The sequence below is a fragment of the Vigna umbellata genome, chromosome 8 (assembly GCF_029865625.1).
Source record: "Vigna umbellata cultivar VRB3 chromosome 8, Vumbellata_1.0, whole genome shotgun sequence".
Classification (NCBI taxonomy): domain Eukaryota; kingdom Viridiplantae; phylum Streptophyta; class Magnoliopsida; order Fabales; family Fabaceae; genus Vigna; species Vigna umbellata.
Genome location: NC_142172.1, coordinates 37,820,370 through 37,836,061, shown reverse-complemented (window position 1 = coordinate 37,836,061; position 15,692 = coordinate 37,820,370). Strand labels below are relative to the sequence as shown.

The window sequence follows — 15,692 nt, the reverse complement described above, 5'->3', positions numbered from 1 at the left end:
TTTGTCTTTTGACCTCCTTTCCTTATTATTGTCCACACTTTTAGCTCGTGATTATCATTGAAATCTTCATAAATATAACAAATTTATTTAAAAAAAATAAAAAAATCCTTGGTGCATGAACCACCATATTACAATAAGATAATTATCTTCAAACATATTCCACTATTGAGAAACATAACTTATCACCATTCCACTACACCACTCTAATCAATATACATTCTCACTTCTTTGTTTACTCAAAAGGATGATCCTTTTGTGTTAGTTGTGATAAGAAAACAACCATTATTGGAAAACCACTTTCAACACTTATATAAAACTTGCAAGAGCCTTGGAACTCCCCTTTTCATTTATAACCTTAACACTTATTTTCCTAAACATTGTCTGCCCCTCATTAGAACCACATGTCCTAATAGTCATTCCTCCCTTAATGAAGACTTATACTTGGATAGAATGACATACAATTTTTTTTCCTTTAAGATTCACCAAAGTGTAGTTTCTCATGGTGATATACTGAGTCTAAACCACTTTTTCTCTAATAGTTCCTCTTCCAACTAAGCATGAACCATCCTATAAAAACCTATTGACATCAATCATGTTCAAAGCACTAAGTCAATAGTGAACTCCACACTTCTTTTAGGTGATCATTTGGGAACCTCTTTCATAACATCTAAAAACCCTCAAACTAAGATCCTTGCGAATGCTTTTCACTAGCCTTTATTAGAAAACTCCAAACCATATATCATATTAAATCATATTTCAACTCTAAAACATGTAATATTTATAACAATTTAACTTAAAACAAGTATAATTAGCTTCCCACTTGTGAAAACAACCTTTAACCACTTTAACCATTTATAACACTTTTTCACTCTACATAATGCTCTATGTACGCATAAGGACATCATAGTAATGACCAGAACCTACTATAAGGACCACTAATTAGTAAAAAATTATACTGATGATTCAAATAGCTCATGCAAGTAAGAAAAATCCACATGAAGACGAAAACAAATTGATCATAAAAAAAGAAAAAAACTTAAACTTACTTGATTGAAGAAACTGATTAGTCCAAATTGAAGAACTCACCAATCACTCCTACAATTTCAGATCTTCAATCAAACGAACAAAGGTTAAAACTTTTAGAAAAAAGTCAGAGAACTCTATATAAGTTATTTATAGAAAATTTATGTTTTAAAATAATGAAACTCATTAATACAATTTCTTATTTATATAATTCCTTTTAGTATAAAATAATTGAATGTTGCTATTTTCAAACCACTATCAATTATAAAATATCGTTTTCTAGCTCCTCACAAATAAAGATATTTAACTTGGTTTAATTTGTACCATTTTCTTTTATTTAAACATTTTTTTTAAGTTTCTTCCTTTTTCTTTTTCTTTTCCCTATCAAAACAAAGTATTATCTATTGTTTTAGGTAAAGTTTCAATTTATATTTCTCTAGTTATCATTGTTTTACTATGAAGAAGTCTTGTTGTTTGTGATTTAATTATCTCATTCAAAACATAATTTTTATATAAGTATTAAAAACTTTTATAGTTGGATTCATTATGTCAAAAAATAAAATTTGAAAATATAAATTTTTCATACTTTATAAAATTTTATTTTCGAAATATATGCAAAACTTTCATATCTCTACAATTTATTTTTGAGAAATACGAATCCTATCCAAACATATGTATAACAAAATTGTTGAAACGAAATTTTAAGGGGTTGCAAAAAGGAATGGCCTAAACTAATCCACTAACAAAATTTGGCTCGGGCTTGGGCTTGGGCTCGGTCTCGGGCTTACTTGATTTGGGCCTGTAACTTTCTTTTGCTACCCAAATATGCAGTAAACGGAATCTCGTCCTATATAATAGTAATATTTCGGCGGAAGCTTCTATTGCAGCTCTCAGAAATTGATGAGAAAGTTCCCATCACAATTCGGTGGTTTATAGCGTTAAGCAAAAACCCAAAATTCAAAGTCTTTTCCTTTACCTTGTTTCCCTCATTCCGGTGTTTTCCTCTCTCTTCTCTCCCACATTCAATTTCAAAGGCATAGAGTGAGATCGCGGACGATGAAGAGAGTATTTGGTGTCAAGAAGAACAAGGAGCCTCCTCCTTCCATTCAGGATGCTTCTGATAGGGTTTTTCCTCTCTCCCTCTCAATTATCAATTTCGTTTATTCGCAGATCTGTTCATTTTTCGCACCGGAATCCGTGTTTTGAAGCTAAGTTAATGAATGACATTATGGTCCAAACCCTATAATGGAACGGATGATAATTTAGATTATAGTTTTTTTTTTTTCAAGTTAGGATTCTATCAATTGAACTCTTTCGTTTATTAGGATCTTGGAATTCGGCTTTTTGTTCTTCGTAATTCTGTTGAGTAAAATCCATGTTTTCTGTTTGTTTCTTAAGTTTTTACTTTGATATTTGTTTTTATATCGATGGTTTTATTCCTGTTGAGTCAGTTGACTTGGTTCCTTGAGTTGCTAATTCTTGTGTACGTACTCCAGATTACTAAACGAGGTGACACGGTGGATGACAAGATTAAGAAGCTTGACGCCGAGCTAAGTAGATATAAAGAGCAGATCAAGAAAACTAGACCTGGTCCGGCCCAGGAAGCTATTAAAGCTAGAGCCATGAGAGTTCTTAAACAAAAACGAATGTGAGTTTGCCCCTTCTTTGTTTATTCGTTTACTTGACTTCTTTAAAAATCAAATTAGCTTAGCCGAAATTGTGGATCAAAGATGGGAGTTTATGAAAGGTTTGAATATGTAAAACTAGGTGAGTAATAGGAGAGCTTTGTGTTAGTTCAAGATCATTGATCAGATATTTGGTAAAGCTAAACTGCTATTTCAATTAAGTTTTATCAATTTGTTGGAAAGGGTGGAAAGCTGATATTCTGCTATATCATATAGTGGATAGCATCTTGTGCAAATATTGGAAGTTGAAGTATATCAATCCCGGACCACCACCAAAAACACTATAGCTGCATGGTCACTATTGTGAAGTCTAGAAAAGAACATACATGAATCAGGATATTATTTTATATCATACACATAAATACTGAAAAATAGACAAAATTAAAGAGTAAAGAAATAAGAGGTCAGAGGGATTTTTTGAAGAGAAAGGTTAAAAACTGAGAGAAGTGGGAAGTTCAAAAGGGGAACTCGAAAGTGCGTAATGTTCATGTTAAAAGGGGGAATTATAGTAGGAACACAAAAGACTAATAGTAGTACATTGGTGAAAGGATTAAATGTTACTGAATGTTGATGTTAAACAGGGAAACTTAAAATGGGAAAACAGAAGACAATTGTAGGGAAACATAAATGTACTGAATGTTGATTTTAAAAGGGGAACTTGCAGGTGCAGAATGTTCATGTTAAAAGGGGGAAGTTCTAGTAGGAAGACAAAAGACTAATAGTAGTACATTGGTCAAAGGATTAAATGTTACTGAATGTTGATGTTAGTGGGAAACTTATAACGGGGAAAACAGAAACATAGTAGGGGCAATTGTTGAAAATCTTAAATGGAAAATGAAAAAGACGTTGACAAGATTTAATAGGAGTGAAAACAAAAAGGTTTAAAAATTAAAATTCCCCAAATTGTAAAATGAATGTTTTCTTGAATAAAAGAATGAAAACTTAATATTAATACAGGTGCATTCATTGGCTGAGCTGTCGACAATGTTTAACCCAGAACTTGAAATCTTGTCTTCTTATGCATGTGACCTCTATGATTCTGCCACAAAAGGAAGCTGGACCTGCAGTGATAGCAAACTACCCTGTAGCAATATTTGTTCTGTGTGTTTCAAATCCGTGACTGCTCCCTTCTAGTTTCTTCTTAGTACGATCTATACATATTATGTATGCAGAAAAAGTAAAGTTGTATGTCAATAAAAATAAAAAAAAGGCGCATATAAATTGGCACAATATTAATGTTCAATTGGCTTGACTCACCAAAGATGACTGATGTTTGAGGTTATCTTTCATTGTCAATTCTTGCTTGATTATCCTTTACAGTCACTAAACATTGCAAGATAGAAAGTTGTGGTATTTCGTTACGTTATGCCATCATTGCATGTTATTTTGTTATGCTTACTATGGGTCGTGTCACTTTGATAGCTATGTAATAAGTGTGGGATGTTTAGGATTTCTTTATCATGTTGTAGAAGTTTTGTTTTACTTCCTCTTACACATATTCACGATGGTAATAGTTTTTGCTTAACTGAAAGGGCTATTTGTAACCTGGACTAAGGATGATTTATAATTTTTCATTTTATTTGTATAACAATACCCATGAATGAGTATTATGTAGCTGTATTCATATAGTAGTGTTCTATGTCTTTGGTCAGGTACGAAGGCCAGCGTGACATGCTTTACAATCAAACGTTCAATCTCGATCAAGTTCAATTTGCTTCCGAGGGCATTAAAGACGCCCAACAAACTGTATGTATTAAAGCACTTATAGTTCTCTTTGTGATCCCTATATTCTTTATCCCACTTCCATCTGCATATTATATTTCTTTGTTCTGTGCTGAATATGTAGATGGTTTAATTTATTATAGAAGATGTATAGCATTAACAAAATTCTACAAATTAAATCAAATAAATTTATGAAATCTTTTCTTTCCCTCATTAAAAGCCAATGCTATGATTGGTTGCACTATTGCACCTTTGCCTAAGGTTATCAGGCGTTGAGGCTTATTATCAGTATTCTTACTTTTTTGGGGAAGCTTATGGTTCTGATTTTATAATTTACGATGAGGGTGATCTCTGGAAGAGGTGCTACTACCTTGTGATCTATATTGGTCACATGTTTTATGCAGTAAAACAGTCTTTCTAGTAGTTAGGCAATTCTTTTTTAATTAGAACTTCTGTAGTCCCTACAAAAACGGTAGCCTTGTGCAATACTGGGCCCCCTTTTGTTGTATGCTTCATTGTATCTTAACATTTAAATTAAAGTTAGCTAGATGTTTGTCACCATCTGTAAATATTTAAAAGTTTGACAATGCCAATTGTATCCTATATAAAGTGTCGTTGATTGGGGTATCCATATTCACTATAAAACATTCGTTTGTCTTGGTAGCGCTTTAAGGGGCATGGTTCGAGGCGGAGCTTTGTCTGTACCCTGTTTGGAACCTGCTGCCTACCTCATGAGAGGTAGGTCATGAGGTAGGGGATGAATCGTCTGTCATTTGGGAGGGGTCTCTTCATAGAGATGTTTTACATTATGCCTTGTACTTTTGTTGCAACAAACTCTATTATATTTTGGTTTTCAAAAGTCAGATGACCTCAATTTTTTATGCTGATATAGAATTGAAATTCAATTGTTTATATTTGTTTCTTCTTTTCTACCCCATCCCTTTTTCAGATGTCAGCTCTGAAGTCTGCTAACAAGGAGCTGAAGGGAATGATGAAAACTGTGAAGATCCAAGATATTGATGTTTGTATTCTCTTTACTTTTCTCTTATAGTTTCTTCTATCTGGTAAATATTAAAAATTTTGGGGTTTATATGTTGGTACATGCAATGTATAGAACTTGCAAGATGAGATGATGGACCTCATGGATGTAAGTAACGAGATCCAAGAGACTTTGGGTAGAAGCTATAACGTGCCCGATGACATTGACGAGGATGAACTTATGGGTGGTAAGTGAAGAATTTGGTTAGGCCCCTGAGATAGTTGTTACACTTCATATTTTCAGGGCATCAAACCCCCTCTCCCCAATTTTATTTTCTTCTATCATGAAGCAGCCTTAATGATCACTTTCTTTATTTTTGGTTTTCGGTGAAACAGAACTAGATGCATTGGAATTAGACATGGGAAATGAGACTGAAGCTGATGGGGTCCCATCCTACCTCCAACCTGATAAAGAACCTGATTTGGAGGCAGAGCTTAACTTACCTCCTGCTCCAACAGGACAAACGGCAGTGCCACCTGGCAGATCCAATGTGCAGGTATATTATTTTGCCCCTTATGTATCACGTAGTCATTGTGAAGTACTTGGTGTTAAAAAAAGTGACTTTTTCCATTTGTTAGAATATTTAATATTATTTGGCAGCAGGTTGGTCATGGCATATGTTTTGTCTATGTGTAGATTGCAGACATTGTTTCCCTTGTGAAGTGATTAATTAATTGGGGGAAAGATCGTGGGGTAATTTTTTTATATAATGGTGGAAAATTGTTTGAAAAAAATGTTTGTTATTCAATGCGTGTAGGATGTCTGTATAGACTGCACAACATTTTCTTCATATAAAATTGATTGTGGCACAGTCTTGGTATAAGTCTTGGTATAAAGCAGATCAGAAGATGATAGCTTAGGCTATTTAATTATTGGCCAAAACTGTCAAGATAATTGAATCTTATATTTCTCTAGATTTTAATTTTGATGGTTGAAATAAAAATGCCGGAATTAGAATGTTGAAAATTAGCATAATACAGTTTCTAGATATTGCAGTTGTTGCAACTGCCTATAGTTGAATTGAATCATTAAGTGGAAAGTAGTGTGGTACTTTCAACGCCTCCCCCCCCTGGTTTCTTCACTATAGGCAGTATGGGAAGCCCATACAAGTACTCCCTCGGGTCCTTGTTTTGTTATATGACAGCTTCTGGAAACCCTATTTGCTTCTTTTCACAAGGCACTTTTTGTATTTTGATTAGTAAGTTTATTTATTTCTTACTTATTTGTCCTTATTAAATGTTTTTAGTAATTATTTTGGGATTTGTTTTTAACGAGGAGAGATAAGTTGAGCTTATAATTCATGTATTTTCCAATGAAATGTTATTGCACCATTTTCAACTCAGATTGTGTCGTTCTCATTAAAATACATGTTTGATTAGTTAAGTTTCTCACATGATTCTTTTACCTTATAGGACTCTATTGCACGGCTCCTAGCAAAATATACAATTATTATAAGACTTAATCTTTTAATTCACACACACTTTAAATGTTTATTATTAAGGTTAAAATAGGTAAGTAACATAAAAATGAATTAACTTGCCTTTTTATTTTTGTACCAAGTAATTTGGTTAACCTTTCTTGCGACAACTGTATACCATAGTAAATTTAGAGATGTTAGGTCGCATTCTTATGTATGATATATAACTTATCCGAAGGATGTCCTCACTCACTGCTTAGTTTCCTGTGTTCATTATTTGTGTCAAACTTTGTGTAGCTTAGGCAGATCAGAAAATCTATTGGCCTGGTTAACTGATTACAAGAATCTGAACTGAATAAGTGTTTGTTGACACTGTTCAATACAAGAATCTGAACTGAATAAGTTAATTTACTGCCATTTTTATTTTAAATGATAGCATTCCTGACCCTGATTGATTACTTTGACCCTGACAGACTGAAGACGAATTGGGTTTACCTGCTGTCCCTCGGGCATCCATACGCGGTTAAAGATTCATTTTTTTATTGTCGTAGTGCAGTCACGAGCAAGCCCTTGTAAAGATGTTGCCATTATATACTTTTATCTTTTATTTTTCCTTGTAATAAACCATGTGAAATCGGCCTTGTTATTTGTATGAAACTCATCACTGGAAAAAGGAAATACTTGATACTTGATTTATATACACACCTTCCTTATCCAAACTGTACTGTCTCCAGTAAGATGATTTTAATAATCTATCTATAATTTTAACAATATTTAAGTTTATTGATCTTGTGCTAAACCTTTCTGATACGTGATTTTTTACAGTGAAATTAAACTTAAATATTATTGTAATTGTAGAGCGACAAAGTAATCCATGAGAACTAATGCTCAATTAAAACACTGCCGAATTTGAAAAACCAATTTTGAATATATTTTGTTGTAACCGTCAATCCCGTACACGCAATGCTGGTATTTATAGATACGTGTGTATGTAGAGAGAGAGAGAGAGTTTAGCTTTGCACGAAATCATTATCATGCTACACAACATGGAAACTTCTCGCTGAACGATAAGCCAACTTGCCGATGAACATCAATAAATTAAAAGGAAATAACATGAAATATGAAAAGGATGTGCAAACGTTGACCCACAAAACTACGATGAAGCCTACCTCAAACTTTTGTTAAACCTCGTCAATCACCAAATAAAGGAGCATAACAAGCAATTCCATCATACAAATCCGATTCCTATTTTCAGTTGAAGATGAACAACGGCACAACCACCAAGGGCTATGGTTTTAACTCAGATGGGTTCAGATATGGAGTAGCTTTTGTAATTGGGTCGCTGGTATTACTTCTCACGGTGGCTTTTGCATGTGTGCGCCTTCGCATGGCTCGAGGTCCCAACATGCTCAATATTTTGGCTGGAATTCCACCATCTCATCCCACAAGAGATGCAGACTCAGCTGAACAAGGCCTTGGCCTTAGACTTGATCACATTGACACAAGCTTTGAAAGCTATCCGAAACTTGTATACTCCCAAGCAGAGAAGGGTTCAACTTCAACCAACATCCCTTCTTCTAGCTGTTCCATCTGCTTAGGTGACTACAAAGAGGGTGACATGTTGAGGTTACTTCCTCACTGTCACCATATTTTCCACCTTGCTTGCGTTGATCCATGGCTTAGGTTCCATTCAACTTGTCCCATTTGTAGAAAATCATCTCTTCAACCTTCACATAATCCTCCCTCCATTTGATATTCCACTCTTGTATTCTATTCATCATCAACTTTCCAATATATACACTCTCATCCACTTCTTCTCAATTCCTCATACCATAACACAATCCACCACTGCTCCTGCTTTCGTCTACATTCAAAAATAATAATCATCATAACTTCAACTCCTTTTTTTTTCCCACTCAATGTTATTTCTTTTTATTTTATTGCCTTTCTTTTTCCCATTTATGTTACCATCTCAAATTATTCGATATTGTCGCCATCATTATTCTTTAACCATTTAAAATAATTTAACAATATTAATTTGCCTCTCTTTAAATAAGTAGTTTGTTATGCTGTATAAAGTTTTTTTTTATTATATCGGTTAATAAAAAGGTTTATAAAAAAATCATATAATTCATGAGTACATATTAAAAAAACTATTTAACTAAAAGTATTGCCATTTTATTTTACCAAAAGCTTCATACTGAATGAGTATGGAAGTGAAGAATAATTTGTAAACATACTCTTTTAATTTATTTAATTTGAATATAATCTTTACAATTCAGAAAAAGGAAAACTAATGATATCTCATAGATTACACATAGTTGACTCGTGGGAAGAACAGTTGCAAATGCCCAAGAAACATAAAACGAAGATTAAATACATAGTATACTATTCCTTTTCCCACCATGATTGCTCTTCTAACTCATTCACAATAAATAAATGAAAATCCAAATTTTGACAAAGAATGGTATTGACTATGAATTGGATCGATGTCACAATCAATTATAGGAAGCATCGAAGATAGTTTTGAACTACGAATAAACGGTACGCAGCTGCTACAAACTACATTTCTGATAACTTTGGTACATGCCAAAATAGACTTCCCTTAAAAACATGATAAAATTAAAAGCTAAAGTTCAAGGTCACTCCCTGGTAGTAATTCCAAAATCATGCATAAATACATCAATGCATCTATCAGAATTCATTTTCCAGTATCTGTGATGAACATATATGATGAATAGTTCAGAGGAGTCTGTGTTATTGCTAGTGAGTTTTATTATTCTGACTCTTATCGTCACACTTGCTGCTTACTTGTGCTCTACTGATATTCCACGTACCACTCCTTCTGTTCCTGCAGCTGTGACACACTCCAACCACACCACAATCACTGTGGAGACACCTGAGCCATGCATAGATCAGAGTGTCTGCAACTTTCCAAGTCTCCAATTTTCCAAAACCAAATTGTGTGGTAGCACTAGCAGTAGCTCTTCAAGCTGTTCCATATGCTTGATGGATTACAAAGACCGTGATTCCTTGAGAGTGTTGCCTGCCTGTGGTCACTTCTTCCATGTCAAGTGTGTTGATCCTTGGTTGAGAATCAATATGACCTGTCCAGTTTGTAGGACCCCAATAACCCTCTCAGATGTAACCAAAACTTTTTAGTGTTTTATATTTAATTGACCCTATATAGGGTGCTTCAATGTTGAGTATTGAATTTAATTGGAGGGAAAGAAAACTAGAAGATTTTTCATGTAAATTGGAAGGATGGTTTGTTTATTTGATTAGAAATGATGTAATGTTTCAAGATAATGGTTGTGATTTGCTTGCAATATTAAATTTGATCAATGCCTGTCCATGGTGTTGTCTCAGGCAAGCTTGCAATGGAAAACTTTACCTTCTCAAATTGGCACATTCATTGTATGAAACATTTTATGCATAGTAATCTCGCTTAATTACTTAATATTATCATTTAAGTTGCACCATTTCTGTGTATATGTAAATTACTGTCAGAATCTTCGTTGGTGTTGATGGAAACCGCATACATATCTATGAAAAAAGCTAGCTATGCTTCCAATGAAGGAATACATACTCAAGATATTAAAAAGAAAGCAAGAAAATTCAAATATCCTCTTAGAACACTACAATACGATGAGAGTCTAAATTGAAAACCAAATCACTGTAAAAACCAATCTAATTAGCATAAAAAGCACGTACTCTGCATGCATGTTGCACCCCCCTATACACTACTACATCACCCAAAAGCCAAAGAAAGCACCAAGAATAGACAAGACTTGCCCCAGAGACAGAGTGAAACTTCTCCCACCTGCCAAGGCCACTGCATTATTCGCATCATCTTGAGTGGAAGATGGCACAGGTGGGTTCCCAGCATTGCCTCCTGAAGTGTTTCCAGTAGAAGGTGGAGGGCTAATCATGCCACTAGATCCATGAGGTTGAGGAGCAGACCCATTTGGTGACAGTTGTGGAGGAGAGATTATGATTGGCACTTGAGAGGGTGAAGGTGATGGTGATGGAGGTTTTTGTGAAGAACTTTCATGAACAGAAATTGCAATCTTCTGGCCTAGACAACAGTAGTTTGAGATGCTGCATGTGAAGAACAACACACCTTTCTCCTTCAGTGGAAGAATTACTGGGCTACTATTGAATATCCTTAGAGGCTCAAGTGATGTGCAATGCTCGTACTCTTGTTGTGATACCTGAATTAGGTTGTAGAATTTGTCATCGAACTGGAATTCTGTGTTAACATTTCAAAAGTCATCAGAACTGCCATGTTAGTATATAAAGATTCAAAAGGGTAGTGATATTTTATAGCCATGAGAAATAAATTGTAGATCTTATTATGTTTCTATCTAGCAGAGATATTTCAAAGCAAAAAGAGCAGAAGACACAATCTTATTAGAGCATTTCTTATTGGGATTTTACCAATAGAATCGCCTACTGTTATGAAATGGGAATGTGTCCAATTATTGTAGTATGTTGGATATGGTGGAATAATCCAGCCTGCTGAATCCCCCACTGTGAATTTTGTTGCAGAACAGTGACAGAAGAAGCCTATAAACAATGCTGAGAATGAGAGAAAAAAGGGGGTTTGAAGATGCATCATTTTGAGGTTTTGAACAAAGTGTGAAAATTGAGGACAGGAGAAAGAAGAGAAGATTAAAAATGTCTGGCATACAGATTAAACCATTCAGAGAGTAACCCCACATTTAATTTTAGACGGGAATATTAATATATATATATATATATATGTATGTATATATATATATATATATATATATATATGTATATATTGATGATTTTAAGTTACTGATGGGAAATTTGGCTAAACTGTATTGGTTGAATTAATGTCTTTTAATATTTCAAAACGAACTATGAATTTACTATTGTGATTACTACACAGCAAAAGATGAAACCTATAGAAGACATAATGAACCAGGTAACGAGTGTTGAAACTTTCTGTTACAGTTTTTAATATGATAACTGGGATTCTACATTTTCAATGCCTAATTAAGAAAAATCAAAGGTCCTCAGCATTGTTATGTTTTTTCTCAAGATCTTACGCTGCTGATTAATGATGATATTATGGTAGTTTTCTTGAACATTGATTCTGCATCTAATCAGCACAATAGAAAGATAAGATAATGAAATAAAACTGAGCAAATTAAATTAACACTTATGCAATTCTTGGGACTGGTGGACACAGTATCATACGTTTAACTCTTCAACGTATTTCAAACAATTAAGAGCATGTTTTAACATCAGAGAAACAGAAAAGTACTTTTTCAAACACATTTCAACTTTTATCCAAGCGTTAACACAATGAATTACTCTAAGACAACATGATTAGAAAGAGAAGAGAAGGAAGTGATAATTCAAGCGGTAGAATCCTTTTATTGAGGTATAAAAATAAATACATAAAAAAGGTACACTGAATCTGAGATTCTAAGGACTTTAAGATCGGTCCAAGAACCAGCACAAACAGGCCATGCCAAGTGCCTATCACCAGTAAAAAAATTGAAAGAATGATCAGTACCAAAAAGAAAGAAAAAATAATGCAGTTTCACAAATTTACGTACAAAACTCTATTACAATGGATAGAACACACTAAGTATAGAACCTTATCACAATAGGTAGAGCACAGAAGTGTTAACTGATATAGTTTTCCTCAGCTAGCAGCAATAAGGGCACACAATCAACCCGTTCTCATTACACTGAGAGCACTGATTGCTCTCTCCATTTTCCTCCAAGACCTTGTGGCTACCATTACACTTGAAGCACAGCACAAACCTTATCCCTCCACACGCTTCACAAGGGCCATTGGAGTAATCCATTGGAACCCCTTCTAAGATTTTCTTCAACTTTCCTTGCTCATGCAAACTAAGAACTTCTTCTGCCCCACCAATGTACCTCCCCTTGACAAAAAGCCTTGGAGGCACTAACTTCCCATCTAAACTGCACCACAACTCATCCCTGAACTCCTTGTGCATTGATATGTCCCTCTCAAAATACAAAACCTTAAAACTCTGAAGTAAAAAGCGAACTTTATTGCAGTCTTCGAATGTCTTCCGGATTCCCCTAAGCGTTGTGGTGTAGAAAATCACAGTGCCATCTCCCCCCGGTGGACACTTCTCTTCAAAGAGCATCAAAGGGTTAGGGTCAGTTTCAGGGTCGTCATCTTCCACTTTCTGTGAAGATTCTTCTTCAATTCGGACTCTCCTCTGCTCTTCGGTCATTCTAGCATGTTCCTTCACGGCTTGCTCGAACGCCGCCAGAAGATTCGGATCAAATAGGCTGCCAGAGTTCAAGTCTGGTCTCCGGAACGATGGAATGTCAGAATCTAACAAAGGGGTTTTCGTTTTTCTGTTGCTGTTACTATCAACTCTTGCCGGTGAAGACTTTTTATCCTCCAAAACCCCTCTCTGTTTTGACTCTGTTTTTGCTCTGTTCCCACTCTGCAAAACACCCTTGTTGAGTTGCTGGGGTTTCACAGAACATGGACCTATGTTCTCTTTGTTGTCATTGTAATCTTCCAAATCCATTTCTTCTTCTTCAAGGTCTTTCATCAGCTCTGCCACGTCTATGACCTCAGGTTCCTCCTGCATTTTCACTTCCTCGCAGCTCTGAACAGTTTTCTCGGGCTTGTTTTCCCGGAAAACGAATGGAGCGTGCAGATTGAAACTCGGAATCTTTGGGAGGAAATCGACGTACCCATCTGAGGCCTTCAGTTGGAGAATTCGATCTTGCTTGAGATACCCGATTGGCTTGATCGATTTGAGCTTCTTCAGAAATTTTCCTTTCACACCCTTCATTCTTTGCGTGAGCTTTTGCAACGGAATTATTATCTGTAACCAGAGAAAATTGGAATGGATGTAGTTGTCAGAATTGGGTTAAAGAATAATGATGCGTAGAAACAGAGATTGTGAATGGATGATGCTTTTCTTCTTGGATTCCCAAAACAGAGTAAGAAAGAGAGTGAAGTGCCTGAGTTCCAACGGCTACAAATTTTGTCAATCATTTTAAAAATGTCTTCCCAGTCCTGACATGTATTCCATGTATGCAATACTTTTTTAATATTCTTATAAATAAATTAAATAATAATAAAATACTTTAAAAATTAATGTAATTGCCGCCTTTGTTTTAATTTTTAATATTATGATGATTGTTATATAACCATTATAATAATATTCTTTCACTGTTTTGTTTTCAAGTGGTTCCAAAAATGTTAATAATTATAATAATTTTGACCGCATTTTGTTGATAACGTTCATTATTTGTGAGGGACCCAGAATTAGAAGAGTATATGCATAATTGCTTTCTTACCTTTTTAAGGTTTATGTTCTCTTTTCATAACAACTTTTAAATTTGGCTCTCATAGTATAGTTTTAGATATATTTATTTTTTGTAAAATATTTATCCATGTTCAAATTTCTAAATCACTGCAATGTCAGGATTAAAGATGGCATAAAACTCGCATGGATGGGTGTATAATTTATAGGTTTAAATCCTTGGTCGGTCTTTGATGTAAAAGTGTTTTATTATGTGGATTTTTTTTAAAATTAAGAGTTTTTGACGTGGCAAAATGTATTACTAATTGAACCAATGAATTTGTTGCTAATCGAACCTTTCTGAGACACATCCAAATCTGGTTAGACTCCCTCCACCACTCACTTCACTAGGCTCACTCACCCATGGACCTCGTTGGCGGAGTTTCGCCGACGCAAGTCATTAGCAGGCATACCATTGATTGGGTAATTAAAAAGATAAAAACCATTGAGCGAGTCCTCCTTGTCGCGCCTTCATCGTCGCCACTGTGGGTCGCTGTTGTTGCACGAACACGAAACCCCATGGGCCGCGCCTATGTCGTTGCGCCGCATCGAATCGTTGCCACTATGCCACATCGAATGATCGCTGTCGCTATGCCGCACCGAATGATTGCTGCTGCTATGCCGCCATTCGTGAGAGAATGAAATCATGGTTGAGCAATGCACTAAAGGAGAAGAAGAGCAGAAGCAAAAACCAAAAATGGCGAGACCTAATGTGCGAACTGCCACTGCCTGCACCTTCACGACCTGAACCAAGAAGAAGAAGCCTCTAGAGGTGGTTTCTCCACAGCACCAGAGAAGAAGGAAACCAGAAAATTGGATTTTCCTTAGGGTTCAGGAGCATTAGGGTTTCAAATTGGGAATTTTTCCAATTTAGATTTCAGATTTTAATTAGGGTTCTTAAAAGAGATTTTCTGGAGGATTAAATTCCAGAAACATAATTGGGATTTTAATTTCCAATTTTATCATAAACATTAAAGTTTCCCGAATTGGATTTATCATTAATTAATTGGTTTGGGTTTCGTATACTGGAGAACCAATTCTGGAGAACCAATTCGATCCACCAAGAAATCAGAAACAGAAAAGGGCACCACAGGAACCCAATTCGATCCACCAAGAAATTCAACGGTTGTCCCAGAAGGGCATCATCTTCCCCCATTCATTCATTCATCATTCGTCCATGCATTTTTTTCTCAACAAAGCTGTCTGAAAAGCCTGGGTGAAAGGAGAGGGTCCAACACCACCAATAACAAGGAAAATTTTTTTGGGATATAAATACCAGGTCACTGTAACAACAATATTTTTGGATATAATACCAGGTCATATTAACAACAATATTTTTGGTAAGTGTTGGAGGAGGGATCGTGGAAAGTAGCCGTTGTGTTTGTGGAGTTTATCAATTAGGGATGGGAGGGAGGAGAGGATGAGAGAGAGGTTGCAGAGGTTAGGGTCGGAGGAGAAGACGG

At 35.2% G+C, this 15,692-nt stretch overlaps 5 protein-coding genes across 5 annotated transcripts; 3 read left to right on the top strand and 2 right to left on the bottom strand.

The window, feature by feature from the left end:
* Positions 1-1,897: 1,897 nt before the first annotated feature.
* On the top strand, positions 1,898-7,605 carry LOC124828413 (vacuolar protein sorting-associated protein 60.2). The gene is made up of 7 exons (XM_047301697.2): positions 1,898-2,148; positions 2,520-2,671; positions 4,361-4,454; positions 5,380-5,451; positions 5,545-5,656; positions 5,805-5,965; positions 7,360-7,605. The coding sequence occupies exons 1-7, from the start codon at positions 2,080-2,082 to the stop codon at positions 7,411-7,413; spliced, it is 714 nt and encodes a 237-aa protein (XP_047157653.1). The 5' UTR covers positions 1,898-2,079; the 3' UTR covers positions 7,414-7,605.
* A 180-nt stretch (positions 7,606-7,785) lies between these two features.
* On the top strand, positions 7,786-8,850 carry LOC124828414 (RING-H2 finger protein ATL70-like). The gene has a single exon (XM_047301698.2). The coding sequence runs from the start codon at positions 8,148-8,150 to the stop codon at positions 8,637-8,639; it is 492 nt and encodes a 163-aa protein (XP_047157654.1). The 5' UTR covers positions 7,786-8,147; the 3' UTR covers positions 8,640-8,850.
* Positions 8,851-9,619: 769 nt separating this feature from the next.
* Positions 9,620-10,048, top strand: LOC124828425 (RING-H2 finger protein ATL70-like). Its single transcript, XM_047301713.1, has one exon. It carries the CDS (start codon positions 9,620-9,622, stop codon positions 10,046-10,048), a length of 429 nt encoding a protein of 142 aa, XP_047157669.1.
* Positions 10,049-10,632: 584 nt separating this feature from the next.
* LOC124828402 (early nodulin-like protein 5) lies at positions 10,633-11,507 on the bottom strand. Its single transcript, XM_047301687.1, has 2 exons — positions 11,327-11,507; positions 10,633-11,138 (listed from the first exon to the last, which is right to left on the bottom strand). Exons 1-2 carry the CDS (start codon positions 11,505-11,507, stop codon positions 10,633-10,635), a joined length of 687 nt encoding a protein of 228 aa, XP_047157643.1.
* Positions 11,508-12,269: 762 nt separating this feature from the next.
* Positions 12,270-13,903, bottom strand: LOC124828415 (uncharacterized). Its single transcript, XM_088096935.1, has 2 exons — positions 12,522-13,903; positions 12,270-12,400 (listed from the first exon to the last, which is right to left on the bottom strand). The coding sequence occupies exon 1, from the start codon at positions 13,711-13,713 to the stop codon at positions 12,574-12,576; it is 1,140 nt and encodes a 379-aa protein (XP_087953061.1). The 5' UTR covers positions 13,714-13,903; the 3' UTR covers positions 12,270-12,400; positions 12,522-12,573.
* Positions 13,904-15,692: the final 1,789 nt, after the last annotated feature.

Excerpts from the sequence above, each read along its gene's own strand:
- LOC124828425 (XM_047301713.1), top strand. The coding sequence starts at position 9,620 with ATGAATAGTTCAGAGGAGTCTGTGTTATTGCTAGTGAGTTTTATTATT.
- LOC124828415 (XM_088096935.1), bottom strand. The coding sequence starts at position 13,713 with ATGAAGGGTGTGAAAGGAAAATTTCTGAAGAAGCTCAAATCGATCAAG.
- LOC124828414 (XM_047301698.2), top strand. The coding sequence starts at position 8,148 with ATGAACAACGGCACAACCACCAAGGGCTATGGTTTTAACTCAGATGGG.
- LOC124828402 (XM_047301687.1), bottom strand. The coding sequence starts at position 11,507 with ATGATGCATCTTCAAACCCCCTTTTTTCTCTCATTCTCAGCATTGTTT. Across the intron at positions 11,139-11,326 it reads AACAGTAGGCGATTCTATTG|AATTCCAGTTCGATGACAAA; the intron begins GTAAAATCCCAA and ends ATGTTAACACAG.
- LOC124828413 (XM_047301697.2), top strand. The coding sequence starts at position 2,080 with ATGAAGAGAGTATTTGGTGTCAAGAAGAACAAGGAGCCTCCTCCTTCC. Across the intron at positions 2,672-4,360 it reads GTTCTTAAACAAAAACGAAT|GTACGAAGGCCAGCGTGACA; the intron begins GTGAGTTTGCCC and ends GTCTTTGGTCAG. Across the intron at positions 5,452-5,544 it reads TGAAGATCCAAGATATTGAT|AACTTGCAAGATGAGATGAT; the intron begins GTTTGTATTCTC and ends TGCAATGTATAG.